The sequence below is a fragment of the Gobius niger genome (assembly GCF_951799975.1).
Source record: "Gobius niger genome assembly, chromosome: 3".
In the NCBI taxonomy this organism is placed as follows: Eukaryota; Metazoa; Chordata; class Actinopteri; order Gobiiformes; family Gobiidae; genus Gobius; species Gobius niger.
In genome coordinates this window covers 10,067,666-10,082,227 of record NC_136854.1, presented here as the reverse complement: position 1 = coordinate 10,082,227, position 14,562 = coordinate 10,067,666, and the positions used below count along the sequence as shown (strand labels likewise).

At 43.7% G+C, this 14,562-nt stretch overlaps 1 protein-coding gene across 1 annotated transcript in view; it reads right to left on the bottom strand.

Annotated features, from left to right (window-relative positions):
* The window catches only part of LOC306960263 (noelin-2-like), a 132,326-nt gene that overhangs the window by 61,277 nt on the left and 56,487 nt on the right, over positions 1 to 14,562 (bottom strand). The window contains exons 4-5 of the mRNA XM_079552640.1: positions 9,758 to 9,977; positions 4,574 to 4,680 (exon numbers count right to left, since the gene is read on the bottom strand). Of these exons, the coding sequence (XP_079408766.1) occupies positions 4,574 to 4,680; positions 9,758 to 9,977 (327 nt within the window). The remainder of the gene's footprint in view (positions 1 to 4,573; positions 4,681 to 9,757; positions 9,978 to 14,562) is intronic.

Below are 14,562 nucleotides of genomic sequence, written 5' to 3'. Positions count from 1 at the left end.
GATTTCAGGATTTTAGACATAGGGCCTCATTTCCTAGTTTTCCAGAGTGTTGCTGATTTCTGGAAATATTTTCTTTTTGTAATTCATGCAGTTCTTATATTTGAAGAGTTTCGTGGCGCTAGGCTAGTGCAAGGCTAGCGCATTTCTACGATATCAGCTAGCCTGCATTTAAAACAGTCTGACCCGCTCCACTGTGCACCTGAGGCAAATCACTTATAACACCAGACTAACCATATCTGTGTCCATAGAATAATTTTAACCTTTTTACATATAAAAGAACTTATATTTGAGCGGCATCAGCTTCGTGGTTGTATAAGCTATGCAGTGGCGGAGTGATCTGCTAGAACAGTGGTTCTCAACCTTTTGGAGCCGCGACCCCCATTATAACAGTTCATTAGGATCGTGACCCCCGCCTGGGTCAGACCATGGGAAAATAGGGAAAAAACAAAAAAACAAAGACAAAACAATTGCTAAAATAAAATGAATCAAATTTAGAACAAATAATGGCACCCTAGTAGTACCCTCGCGACCCCCTTGGGGGTCCCGACCCCCAGGTTGAGAACCCCTGTGCTAGAAAATAGTCCCTCAAAATGCGATCATTCATGTGATGCAAGGTCAGTTATATTCCAATAATTATTCTATGGACACAGACATTTATATGGTTAGTCTGGCGTTATAAGTGATTTGCCTCAGGTGCACTGCGGAGCGGGTCAGACTGTTTTTAATGCAGTGTAGCTGATACCATAGAAATAGCCTTGCATTAGCCTAGAACCACGAAACTCTTCAAATATAAGAACTGCATGAATTACAAAAAAAAAAAATATCTCCAGAAATCAGCAACACTCTGGATAACTAGGAAATGAGGCCCTATGTCAAAAATCCTGAAATATCCCTTTAATGTACCCACAGGCCCTGGGGCTTAAACAGAATTGGAGTAAGGCGCTGTGATGAAGAAAAAAAAAGACTCTGTTTGTTGTGTGCGTTGTGTGTCTGTTGCTGCATACTGCATTCAGACTGAACGCAATGGAGACTTTTCTGTTTTATTGCCTTAATGTCCGGTGCAGCCCTGTGAGGCGACTCCTGTTGTGATATTGGGCTTTACAAAAACATTGATTGATTTAGACGTCAGGGGCGAGTGGTTTTGAATGTGATCTGAAGCGTAGGAAGGAGCTCTGGACCGAAAAAGAACGGCTGTTTTGGTTCTAACTAGTCCCTCTTTGTTACTGCCATGTCCTATGGATCTTCAACTATAGCTATACACACATGATCTACATGAGGATCTCCCCAGTGTTTAAGCACATATCCAGCCCATACTTCTGAATAAAGGACGATTATTTGTGCCAGTGGACAATGGTTCTTCCAGGGCAGTGTGTGGCTGAGTGTCCGCTGAAGGCAGGACGGGGGGGCGGTTGCCTGGCCTGCCAAAGTACATGCTTTTCCATAGATATTTCAAAGACACATAGCCTGGCAGCAGGTATGGTCTCAACGATTTCCTGGTGGGCGTGATTGACAGACGCCATCAACCAATCAGAGCAACGCTAGATACGTCGCAGCAACAAGCGACAGGAAGCCTTTCCAAAAACATCCTTATTTACGAGGAACGCTTTGAACGCTGTTTCTCGCTCCGGTTTTAGGGATTACAGTTGTTGTTTTTTTCAAATGATTCAAAAAACGAAAGAGCAGAAGAAAACATCGTCACATCTCTATTGTTTTGGCAGAGTGTGGTGACGGCTTCCGCCTCTTGGGGGAATGAAGTCCCGCCTCTCGGTGCGTGATTGGACCGATGTGGGTAAAATGATAGCAGCAGTGTCTGGCAGGCCAGGCGAGGGGGGCGGGAGGTACGAGCCCCAAATGTAGTCAAAGTCTGCATCTTAAAATATCAGCTCCAGAATTGTATTCCTTTTTTAGAAGAAGACGAAGCAGGCAGAGCGAACGAAAACGCTACGGCAGACAGAACCAGAAGTTGCAAAGTCAAATGTTACCCATAATGCAACGCAAAATCCAGTCGCTCCCCCACCCATCAGATGAAATTTTGGGAGAGCAGATCGCCCGAATTCTGATTGGCCAACATGTGTATCACTCGAACACGAGGCAGGGGGGGAGAAAGAAGAAAACCTCGGCCCTTTGCGGTTCGGTTACCGCAGAAGTTCAGACCTCCATTTGGATGCGATGAAAGTTGATGGTGCTGCCCTTTATGTGTGAAGCTGCTGGTCCCAAGAGCTGCGCTAATGATCAGCCCTCAGTCACCTCTTGGACGAGCGATTATCGGCTGCTGAGGTTTGTGGCCGCAAACTCAGACACACAGTTAGTGTTTTTGTAAAGATAACATACTAATTAATGACACAGTGGGTTTTAAATCAGGCCCACTTCCTGTTCCTGTCACGGTGCAGCTGCTTTATCTTCATGATGTTTCCTCTTCCACGGAATCATCAGAGCAAACAGCAGAACAAACGGCGTCGCTCTGTACTTAACATGATGTGCTCTGAGTTAACTCTGAGAGAGAATGACATGACACTTTCAAACACTGATTATGAGCTTTGCTTTTCATTTCCCTGCGGTTGCACATGACTACCTGAACAATGAAAGTTTCACTCCGTGTTCTGACCGTCTTCACCCGTTTCAGTCGCTAGCTCTTTGTCCATTTCTTTCAGAACTGTTTTTTTCTCCCTTCCCTTCCCTGTATCTGTGTTAGTTTATTTGTTTAGCACCGCTACGCGACGTCAGCCTTGTCATCGGCACAATGTGCACGGTGCTGTGCCTAACAGGAGCTGCACTAGGTTAATAACAAGAGGAGGAAATAATCTCATGGGGCCAACACAAACTACCTCGTGGGGCTGCGAGTTTGAGATGTCTGATTGAAACTCTTTAAAAACGTTGCATGCTGGGTGTAATTCGTCCTTTGTGTGGTGGCCAACCAAACAGGCTTCACCAGGGACGAAGTTTGTTTTGTTGGTTTTAAAGATTTTTAATGGTAAATGGTCTCAACTTCTGTAGTACAAAATCAGAACTTCACGTTAGGCTGTGTTTGCAAGACAATGTGTGACTCTCAGTCAGATGAAGACCTCAGGGATTCTGCCACATACTGTGTCTTCTTGCGGTATGGATATTGCATAACCTCGGAATGTACTACTCGGAAAACCGAGTGAAAAAAGACGAAGAGAGAGCCATATCTGGTTTGGATATTGTTTGGATGGAACAGTAAGGTGAGACTCTCCCCATGGTCTTGACGCATTAAGCATTAAAGCAAATCACCAGGAATTGGAGAGACAATGACCAACATGTAAAAACTGGATGGACACACAATACAAAATGGAGGGAAGTAGAACAGTAGTTTAACACAAAAGATAAAAAACAGATTCTACAAGAGATGAATCTCAAACCCATGAGGACGAAATTTAAGTCAAATCAAAGTGAAGGTACGAGTACAGTAAGATTGAACAACGTTATACATATAACAAGAGATAAGGTCAATCAGAGAGTATTACTTTAAAACTATTAGAGTATGCATATACTGTATGTATGTATGAGAAGAGCTCTATCCCCATGCATATGTTATGTATATGTATATGTTGCCTGGCTCTGCCATACTATTCCCTGTCCATTCCATGCAGGGAATTAGTCTGGTCACGGAGCAATTGGAATAGTTTGAAGGGGCGGGCCTAGAACGCACAGATTGTCAGTGAAATTAACCAATTAGCAATTCGCAGACAGTCGCTTCTAACGTCACCCCTGTTTAAAGCTGTAGGAATATACTGGGAGAGGCCAAATGCTAACAACATCTTTGGTCGTTTTGCATGACTGAGGGCACGCACAAAGACCAGACAGGTACACATCAACTCAGCTAAGTATGTATCTCAGTATGGAAAAACAGTGGCCTGTTCCTTTAAGGTAAACATATTACTTATCATAATTACTAGATACATACTAGATGCATATCGGATCATGACACAAGTGTATCATCGCAGCATGTTTGTTTGTTTGTTTGTTTGTTTGTTTGTTTGTTTGTTTGTTTGTTTGTTTGTCTGTTTGTTTGTTTGTTTGTTTGTTTGTTTGTTTGTTTGTTTGTTTGTTTGTTTGTTTGTTTGTTTGTTTGTTTGTTTGTTTCTGTAGAGCACAGTATAAAATATATATATTTAGTCTCAGCCTGACCCTGTGATAATGATACTTGGATCATCGAGCTGCAGACGGGCCTCTTGTTGTCGTTTCTGTCCACCCTGACACATTGGATTCCTGGGAATCCGCAGGAGCCTATTTTTGTCGCCACATCCACCGGAGCGCCGCAAATAAACTGCACTCCTCCATCGCCGTGGAGGAACAGCCCCGGGTCACCATGGCGATATAAATCACACCTGGCAACAGAGACGGTCGCCCTGACGACCAGTGAAGGAGCACACGGCTGTTATGAGGCAGAGTTATGGCCCCGCGCTGACGGTGAAGTGTGTGTGTGTGTGTGTGTGTGTGTGTGTGTGTGTGTGTGTGTGTGTGTGTGTGTGTGTGTGTGTGTGTGTGTGTGTGCGTGCGTGCGTACGTGCGTGTGTGTGTGTGTGTGCGTGTTTGTGTGTGCGTGGCGTACCCGGCTGTCGGAGCTGGGGATCATGGCGTCCGTCATCCAGGAGCCGAAGCGGGACCCCGAGGCCCTCACGGTGATCGGGATGCTCACTGCTGTCAGGCGCCCGCAACCTGCCACACGAGAGGGGAGAGACGAGGCGGTTAAATCCAGACACAGGCCCAGCTCTCAACTTTTTGTTTGACTTTTTAGCAAATATCAAGTCGGCGGATCATGTTTGCTCGCACCCCCTAACATGGCCGGTTTCCATGGCTACGGAGAGTTAATAAGCTTCCGTCCTGACCTCTACAGACAGCATCAGACCGACAGCGACACAGTTTTCATAAAAAGCCTGTACTTTTGTGAAGTGCAAATAGAACGTTGCACCGTTGTATGACATGAGCACATAGGAGAATAATTACATGTAGAGAAATCAATGTAAAACCATTTTAACATTTTATCGTTTCATATGTAAATAACGCATAAAAATGGCAAAAATGTCGTATCATTTCAGCGACAAAATCTAAACAATGGATAGACTGAGGTTTAAATGTATGGTTTTATCTATTTATATATCAGATTTTTGTACAGGCCGATTTTAGATCTTTCTATAAGTGAACAAATCTGCAAAAACTGTAATTTCAATTTGTATTTTGCCATTCAGAACTCAATAAATCAGAAGAATAAACACCTCTTTTTAGGAAAACAGGCCCAAATTTTCTTCTGTCTTTAGCTTTGGCTGTCTCCCACAAAGGAAATGACCATAACTGGATTACAGCGTCATCTTGTTTGCCTTTCGAGCTACATTCACAAACAGCAACAACCACGTTTTACATGCCCTGGCAGAATTTTTTTTAATTTTTTTAAACTATTTTTCAGAGAATATGAATGATAACACAAAACCTTTTTCTTTTTTTTCCATAGTTATTGGTTGTGTGAAGCCATTTATGGTCAAACAACTGAGTTTACTCTTTTTACTCTTCATAATGAAAACGGGTTTGAATGGCTACTAAAGGTGAGCATCCTCAACTGTGACCTGTGTTTGTAATTATTCTGTGTATAAAAGGTCAGTAAGTTTTTGTGCTCCAGACAGACCCTTGCATCTTTCATCCAGTGCTGCACTGATGTTTCTGCTTTCTGAGTCATGAGGAAAGCTAACGAATTGGATCTGCAAGAAAAGGTAGTTGAAAGGGTTTTAAAAAAGACATGCAAGGTACTGAGAGCATCAATTAGCAGTTGTTGAAAGCAAATCACGGTCAGGTCGACCAACAAAAAATTCAGCAACAACTGCCCAGAAAACCCCACAAATAATTCCAGCTGAAATACAGGGCTCCCTGAAACAAGTGATATACTTGTTTTGAGATCCACAATAAGGAGGCACTTGATGAAAAATGGGCTGCATGGCCAAGTCTCCAGAAGAAAGACATTACTTCACAAATGCCACAAAGTATCCGCTTACAATATGCCAAACAGCACAGAGACAATCCTCAGCATTTTTGAGACAATGTCATTATGAACGATGAACCCAAAATGGGTGGCACCTGGACGGGGCCTTTCTGTGTGGAGTGTGCATGTTCTCCCTGTGTCTGCGTAGATTTCCTACGGGTAAAAGAATTGGCCAGTTTTACCATCCGAGGAAATAAAGAGGCCCGTCCACAACTACCACAAAAGACTCCAAGCTGACATTGATGTTAAAAGGAGAAATAGACAGTATTAAGAACTGGGGTGTGTAAACTTTTGAACAGGGTCATTTTGATTCTTTTTTTAATTATGATTTAAAAAGAGTAAACTCTGTTGTTTGACCATAAATGGCTTCACACACTTCACTATGAGTGATCATTCATATTCACTGAAAAAATAAAATAAATATTTATTTCTTTTTACTCTGATCAGAACAGCTTGTTACATCCAGATAAATGACACCTTTTTTAGGGTCGGGAAGTGTATACTCTCATTAATTCAGATTATGCTGCAGGGTACATCTCTGCGTGAAGAAACAACTTATTTCTTCCCATTAATTCCTGTTTATTTCCATAAAGTCCTACTTATAAAATAACATGAACGTTACTGGTTAAAAGTTTGGAAACACTTCTTTTATGTGTGTTACCAAACTTTTACTGTATGTTGGTTTAAAACATTTGTAATCATAGTATACCTCCAGGACTGCACAGTCTCTTTCAGAAATGCATGTCTCCCTTTGCTGGGAAGCGACCTTGAGTGTCATTACATTTATCCAGGCCATCTCGCTCCCTCTTTATCGCTCTGTTCTTCCCTTCCTACGCCTCTACTGTATCGTTACTATGACGCAGACCACCTCCTCCCCTCTCTCCATTACGTCCCTGCCTTCCTTTATCGCCCTGCACATCTCAATACGCGCAATCTCCAATAGATCAAAACGCAATTAAGCAAGACACCGCGCCCTCCTGCCCCCGCCTCACGCTGAAGTCATTAGAAAGCTCGTGACGGCATTTTACCTCAATATTTTAACTCAGGGACTTGTAAAATTGATCCCCGCGGGGGGCCACCGTAGACCGCGGCCGGCGTAATACACCATTTTTCCATTTGGTAAGTAGGTCAGGCTTTTTGAAAGAAGTCTGCGGTAAAGTCAAGTGGGTTTGTCAAATCAACTGACAATATGGATAAAGATTTGAATATTTATCATGGACCTCAGAGGACGCGCGCTATTTCAGTCTCCAGGTTCTCCGCATCCCCAGCGTTGCCATAGCGGCGGGAGCGTAGAAATGCTGTGGTTTGTATGTTGAAATATTGAAGTGAACATGGATCTCTGCAAACCCAGATACTATGATGTGTTTTGGGGGATAGTATTTTACGTTTTATCAGGATTGAAAGGTAGAGAAATACCCGTGATTTACCATGTCACGACACGACAGACCGATGTTGAGATTTTTAGCTAGTTTGCTCCTGTACCACTATGTCAAAGAAAATGACCAAACTCACCCTTTGCGATGCTTATTTTATGATGCTTTGTCGCTAGCGTGCCGGAGATATCCAGGAAGTAACTAAAACATGGTGCCTTTTTCGCCCGTGCTTATTCATCCACAAATACCGACATGTGTAGCTCAAAGAGCGACCGAGATGACGCTGTAATCCAAATGAGGTTATGTGCAGATAAAGGCACAATGAGGACGGGTTCTGCCAGACAAATACATCAGATTAAGAGAGCAGGTATTTGAAGCTGCTGGTGCCTCTGGAGTCTCCCGAACATCAAGGTGTAGGACCTCCAGAGGCTGCAGTTGTGCATAAACCTTCTATCCGGGCCTCCCCTAAACGGTTCATTGAAGCTGATGAACAGAAACGGCTGCAGTGGCTCAGAAATACATGAGGACTCATTTTCAAACAGTCTTGTTCACTGATGAGTGCCGTGTAACCCTGGATGGCCATCATGTCCCAACAAGGCTGTGACGTCAGCAAGGAGGGGGCGGAGTCATGTTTTGGCCAGGAATCATGGGGAGAGAGCTGATCGGCCCCTTTAGGATCCCTGAAGGTGTGAAAATGACCTCTGAAAAATATGTGGAGTTTCTGACTGACCACTTTCTTCTATGGTACAAAAAGAAGAGCTCTGCTTTCCCTAACAAAATCATCTTCATGCATGACAACGCACCATGTCCTGCTGTAAAGAATACCTCTGCATCACTGGCTGCTGGGCATAAAAAGGAGAGAAACTCATGATGTGGACCCCATCCTCCCCTGACCTCAACCCTATGGAGAACCTTTGGAGCCTCAAGCAAAACATCTATGAGGGTGGGAGGCAGTTTTCATCCAAACAGCAGCTCTGGGAGGCTATTCTGACATCCTGCAAAGAAATCCAAGCAGAAACTCTCCAAAAACTCACAAGTTTAATGAATTTGAGAATTTCGAAGTTGCTATCAAAGAAGGGCTCCTATGTTAAAATAAAACTGAGTGGGTGAAGTATCTTGCCCAAGGACACAACGACAGTGTGCATCTTCAGGAGCTGGGATTCCAATGCCTGACATTCCAATCATGCTCTACCAACTGCACCACTGTGGCCCCTAAGACCCTCCTCTCTATTAAACGCTACACCCTCACCCTGTGGGTAAACAACCTTTGTTGTTCTAAGTCTCAACGACCCTACTTTCTGATCACTGCTCATTACCTGCCTATTGATCTGTCCTGGGCTGAGTTCCAGCCTCATTAGCATTAGCTGGAAATCATTAACGAATGTACAGAGATTTTACTTTAGATACAAATTAGCGTCTAAAAGTGTCCTCTGAGCTAAATGCTAGCTCCAATTCAGTTAGGTATCTGCTTTATGTGGGGTCGGACACACATCCAGTGGCCACTAAACATCATCTTATAATACGTTAGTGATAAAGAAACCACAGAAGTGATACAAATGCCATGAAGCGGACAAAACAGACTTCGCCATACTTTTGTATTGAGCCATTTTCCCTCTTCATTTGTATGGGGATAGAACGCTTAATTTAAACGTTTCCGCAATCCAACAAAATGTGCACATTTGTAGGAACAGGCTCAGAGCTAGACACATTTCTGTTATTTCTAGACAATAAATATTAAAGGGCTGTTTTCCAAAGGTGCCTGCAAGACCGAAGAAAAAGAAGCTTCTGACGACAGAGGCGAAAAGTCTTCAAACCAATTTGTTAATGTAAAAAACAAAAATCTTCTCCGTGTTCCAAAGTGTGCTATGGGGTATCGGGGGAAATCTCCGGGGGAAATCTTACTTATCTGACAGGCAACAATTCGTTAATGTAAACCAACAGTCTTCACCGTGTTCCAAAGTGTGCTATGGGGTGCCACAGGGTTCAGTGCTCGGGCCAATTTTATTTATGTTGTACACGCTTCCATTAGGTAACATAATTTGAAATCACAATATAAATTTTCACTGTTATGCAGACGACGCACAGCTGTACTTATCAATGAAACCAGTTCAGACGGATAAATTAGATAGGCTTAGTTCCTGTGTAAAAGCCATTAAGACCTGGATGACTGTAAATTACCTCCTTCTTAACCCAGATAAAAACGAGGTTATTATATTAGGTCCTCAAAAACTGAGAGAGTCTTTATCCGAACAGATCATCTCCCCGGATATTGAAGAAAATGAAGCTTCTGACAACAGAGATGAAACGTCCTCAACTCAGTCAATCTTGCCTAATTGAGGATTGTAGCGGGAAGTTAAGAACACAGAGTTGTACATATCTTGAAACCTCGTACCGAGCTTGTTCATGCAGCCGTGCAGTCTGCTCTCCAGCAGCAGGACTCTCTGTTGGAGCTCCTCGTAGTCGTAGGCCCCCACCTGGTCCTGGATGGAGGCGAGGAGCAGGGTGAGGTTCTGCAGCTCGGCCCGCAACGCACTCAGACTCTGCACGTCTACTCGGTACTGATCCACCACCGACAGCAGGGGGCGCAGCTGAGACATCTGCCCCTTCAGCTCCTGCGAGAGACCAACACAACGCCAGGTTAGAAGCATTTAAAGGACACGAGGTCCATCTCTGCAAAGGACTGGTGCACACATACATGTACATGTCCACACCATGAAAACCCCCACAGTGTCTAGGTGAAAAGGACAGACTTGAGCCCTTAAAGGTGCATTTTGGAGCTTTTCATGCAAAGAGAAATTTGATATTAGCGTGTATTTGACCTTTTAGTGACCCAGCGTCTGTGTGGTTGGTTGGCGCCTTAACTTTTCATCACAGTGGACGATCAATGGTTTCTGGTAGGTTCGGTTGGGGGTGAATGGAACATATCACGGAGATGGTTTCATCAGCAGATAAAACCTACCAGAAACCCCTAAAAACAATTGATCGTGGAGCGTCATAGAGGCCACAGTGATGTGAAGTAGGGCTGGGCAATTCAGCAACATCGCTATATCGGTGGCCGATATATCAGCTCCAATATTTGGATAGTTTCAATATCGGCTATTGACTGATAAAAAGGCAGATATCTCCAGAATCGAAAGTGATAGACTTCCCGTTTTTTGCAGCGGAAAGAGTTCAGTCAGAGGGTTCAGTCACAACTTCCTAAGCCTCAGGGGAGCAGAGAAACATCGCAGTGAAAATCAGTCCCAAGTTTGTTTTCAGAATTTATGTTGTAGACTTTTGGGTATAATTTCAGAACCACAAGAGACCGAGACCTGGCCTTTTATGTTTTGGAATCTACATATTTTTTTCTTTCAAACAAGCTCCCTGTAAAGTACTTACTAGACATGAATATACAGCGCACTCTGCCATCTGCTGTCACAGTTCAACACATTTAGAAGCATCACACACAGGAGTATAGACAAGATATTGTATCAAAATATGGCCAAAAGTATCGTTGGTGCATATGGGTGGACCTCTATTTTATTTCTATATATTTCCATGATTGAAACCTTTACTATAATTATAAATGTTTCACAATAGGCTATTTGAGAGATTAAAAAGAAAATAGTGGTATGGTGTCAGACCCCAAAAATCCAAATCGGTCAGACACTGATCCCTATTTGCGTCAATCTCAATAATCCTCAGGTTTACAGCAGAAACAGCTCCAGTTTTGGAGTTTGTATGAGACAATGGAAGACCTTTGTGTGTTTGCATTTGTCATTATTTGAGCTGAGGTTTGTATAAAAGATACTGTATGTCGGATATGAATCAGCTAAATAGAATTTTAAAAATGTGGGGTTTTTGCCATATCGTCCAGCCTAAATCCCATCCAGCCACTTAAGCACTAAAAGATCAGACACATTCAAACACATTCCCAGGGACGTGCACAGATAGAGCCCATGTGGTACAGGCCCATATCTAATCTGCCTTTCATAGTTTATTTGAAAAGGTCAGGGTGCAGAACTTATCATAGCACAGAGACCGCCTTAGTCAAAGTTACCAATGGCTTGTTACTAGTAGCTGACGGCGGACTAGCTTCAATGGTTCTGTTAGACCTCAGCGCAGCCTTTGACACAATCGACCACAATATTCTCCTGCAGAGGCTAGAATGTGACGTCGGCATCGGGGGAAATCTTACTTATCTGACAGGCAACAATTCGTTAATGTAAACCAACAGTCTTCACCGTGTTCCAAAGTGTGCTATGGGGTGCCACAAGGTTCAGTGCTCGGGCCAATTTTATTTATATTGTACATGCTTCTATTAGGTAGTATCATCCGAAATCACAATATACATTTTCACTGTTACGCGGACGACACACAGCTGTACTTTTCAATGAAACCAGGTCAGACGGATATATTGGATAGGCTTAGCTCCTGCGTAAAAGCCATTAAGACCTGGATATAAATTACCTCCTTCTTAACCCGGACAAAACCAAGGTTATTATATTAGGTCCTCAAAAACTGAGAAAGTCTTTATCTCAGCAGATCATCTCCCTGGATAATGGAGAATAATCGACGAGCTCTACAGTAAAAAACCTTGGAGTTCTGTTTGACTAAGACCTCTCTTTTAAAAACACATATAAACCAGGCCTGTATAATAGCGTTCTTTCACCTGGGCAACATTGCTAAAATACGAAACATCCTACCTAGGAGTAGTACTGCAACTGCCTGCTAACAGCGTGTCCTAAAAGTTCCCTGAAAAGTTTTCAGTTAGTTCAAAATGCAGCTGCAAGATTGTTAACGCGGACAAAGAGAAGAGAACACATCACACCTGTGCTAAAGTCTCTCCACTGGCTTCCTGTTGAGTTTAGAATCAAATTTAAAATCCTGCTCCTCACATTTAAATCCATAAAGGGTTTGGCTCCGCTCTATCTCCAAGATGCTATCGTTCCAAATCAGCCAACCAGAGCTCTCCGCTCTCAAAACTCAGGCTACTAGTGATTCCTCCATAGACTGTAGAAAATAATGGACGTCTTATGCTCACTCCTCCCCGTTTACCAGAATGACCACGGCCGTGGGGCAATTCATGGCGGATTTACAGGCTCCCCCTCCCCAGCTCTGACGAAGCATGTTCCTAAAAAGGACATACGGGCGGGATTTTCACCGTAGACTCGGCCCTTGCGTGACGTGTAGCTCGCGCTGCTCCAATGCTAACAGTCCGAGCCTCGTTAAATACGAGATTTCAAAAAATCATATTACGAAAACCAGCCTGGTTTCATATATTGTTATTAACCCAGCGTTATCTCAGGAGGAAGATCTAGCCTAGTCTAGCGTTGAAACAATTGAAACCAGGCTTTAAAGTAGTTTTTAACGTGTCTAAAGTCCAATGCTTTTCAATGGGGACCTAGCGGCGATATGGAGGTACTGCAGCAACGGCGGAGCAATGGCGGCCCCCACGTTTGTGGTCAAAAAGCAGGGCAGCCAGCGGCCATTGGATTCCTCGAGTCTCCAAAATCACTGTAGGAGGCAGTCTTTAGCTCCAAGCTCCGGTTTCATGGAATAAAGCCCACGTTAAAGAAGCAGACACAGTCCCTACATTTAAGACTAGGCTCAAACGTACCTCTGAGAATGAGCTTATGATCAGGTCAGTTAGGCAAAGTTCTGACCCACAGCCTGAAGTAAAGCTGCCTTAGGTGAGTGAGTGCTATCCTCTTCTTCTTATTGCAGACTTTGTCTTATTATGATAGAATATTTCTATTATCTGTAGTCTGTTCATTACTATTCACATGGTGTCTCCTGTCCCACTCCCCCTTGCGAGTGCCTGTCTCGAACGGAGGAAACCGGCTGAATGAAGCAACCCTGCATGCTGGAACTGGACAACAAGGACTGGACAGTCTGTGATCTTGGCCCGTCTGCTGAGGGACTCCCATCGGCCCTGGTTTACAGCCTGTCCGTCCATGGGAGTGGATCTCTCCTTCTGTGGTTCTCCCCAAGGTTTCTCCTTTTTCCCCCTTGGGTTTTTGAGTGTTTCCTTGCTCTGCTGGAGAGTCTAAGGACAGAGGACACACACGCGCTCGTCACCACCTGCTGCCGACGCTGATTTGGACTTTATGTTTGCCTGGATACCTCATTCACCTGAACTTTACATTGTCTTATTTACTGCTCTGTTTTATTGCCTTAATGTTCGGTGCAGCCCTGTGTGACAACTCCTGTTGGGCTATACAAAAAACATTGATTGTTTGTCGCGCTATAAAATGAGCTTAAAATGAGCTCTATTTCTCAGAGTAAGTCGGGGCTGGGCGTATACCAGGGCCAGAGCAGTGAGAGCTGAGGAGGGGAGCGTGGGGAGGAGAGGTGTTTGGGCTCTGTGCCTTCAGGAACATGAACAGCCCATGGATTATTATTATTCAGGCTATTTTTGATATGGACAAAACAATGACAATGAACAAACCAGATGCATGTTTTAAGTGTTGTTGTGGATTTTCTTGCTTAATAAAGCTTAAGAGAAGTTTGTCTAGTCAAGATGTGAAGTTTATTACACAATGCATCGCGGAGAAGTTACCCATAACGCGGAGTCATGTTTAAGCTCTGGCCTGCTCAGCTTTGGCATCCTCTTTTATAAGTTGAGCACCACAGATAGAGCAGCAGGACAGGGGTCATACACAACAAAGGGAAGCCCAGAAACACAGAGAAATGGTAATACAGTTGGAGATGTTAATGCAGCCACTAAAAGGCACTTTGCATGGGAATGAAATCATGGTGGCGTTTGGAGGCAGAAGGAGATCTTTTGCTGTTGGGGAGATGGGCCATTTGGGACCTTTGTCTAAAGGTGCGAGGGCCTCGTCTGGGGTCCAGGAAAGGCCGGTCTCTCTACCTGGTTTAGTCAAAGGCCCAGCAGGGGACCCAAGACAGGACGCCAGTGTGGTCACCAACTTAACTAACTAAATACTAATACTAAAATGCCATAACAGTGTATAGCCTACATCGGCATTATTCATCAACAGGCTATTTAAACTCATCATCATAAGCACAGAGCCTAATGATAAACTTATAGGACGAGGCAGGACCATCTAGTTTATTATCAGGTTCACATCATTGTATCTTATGTTAAATATCAATGGTCACTGTCACTGTTTTATCTGTAAATCGCCTTCAAGGCAATGTTTTTAATGAGCTGAGGATTGGCTGCATTTTTGCAGAGCGGCTGCAAATATTTTA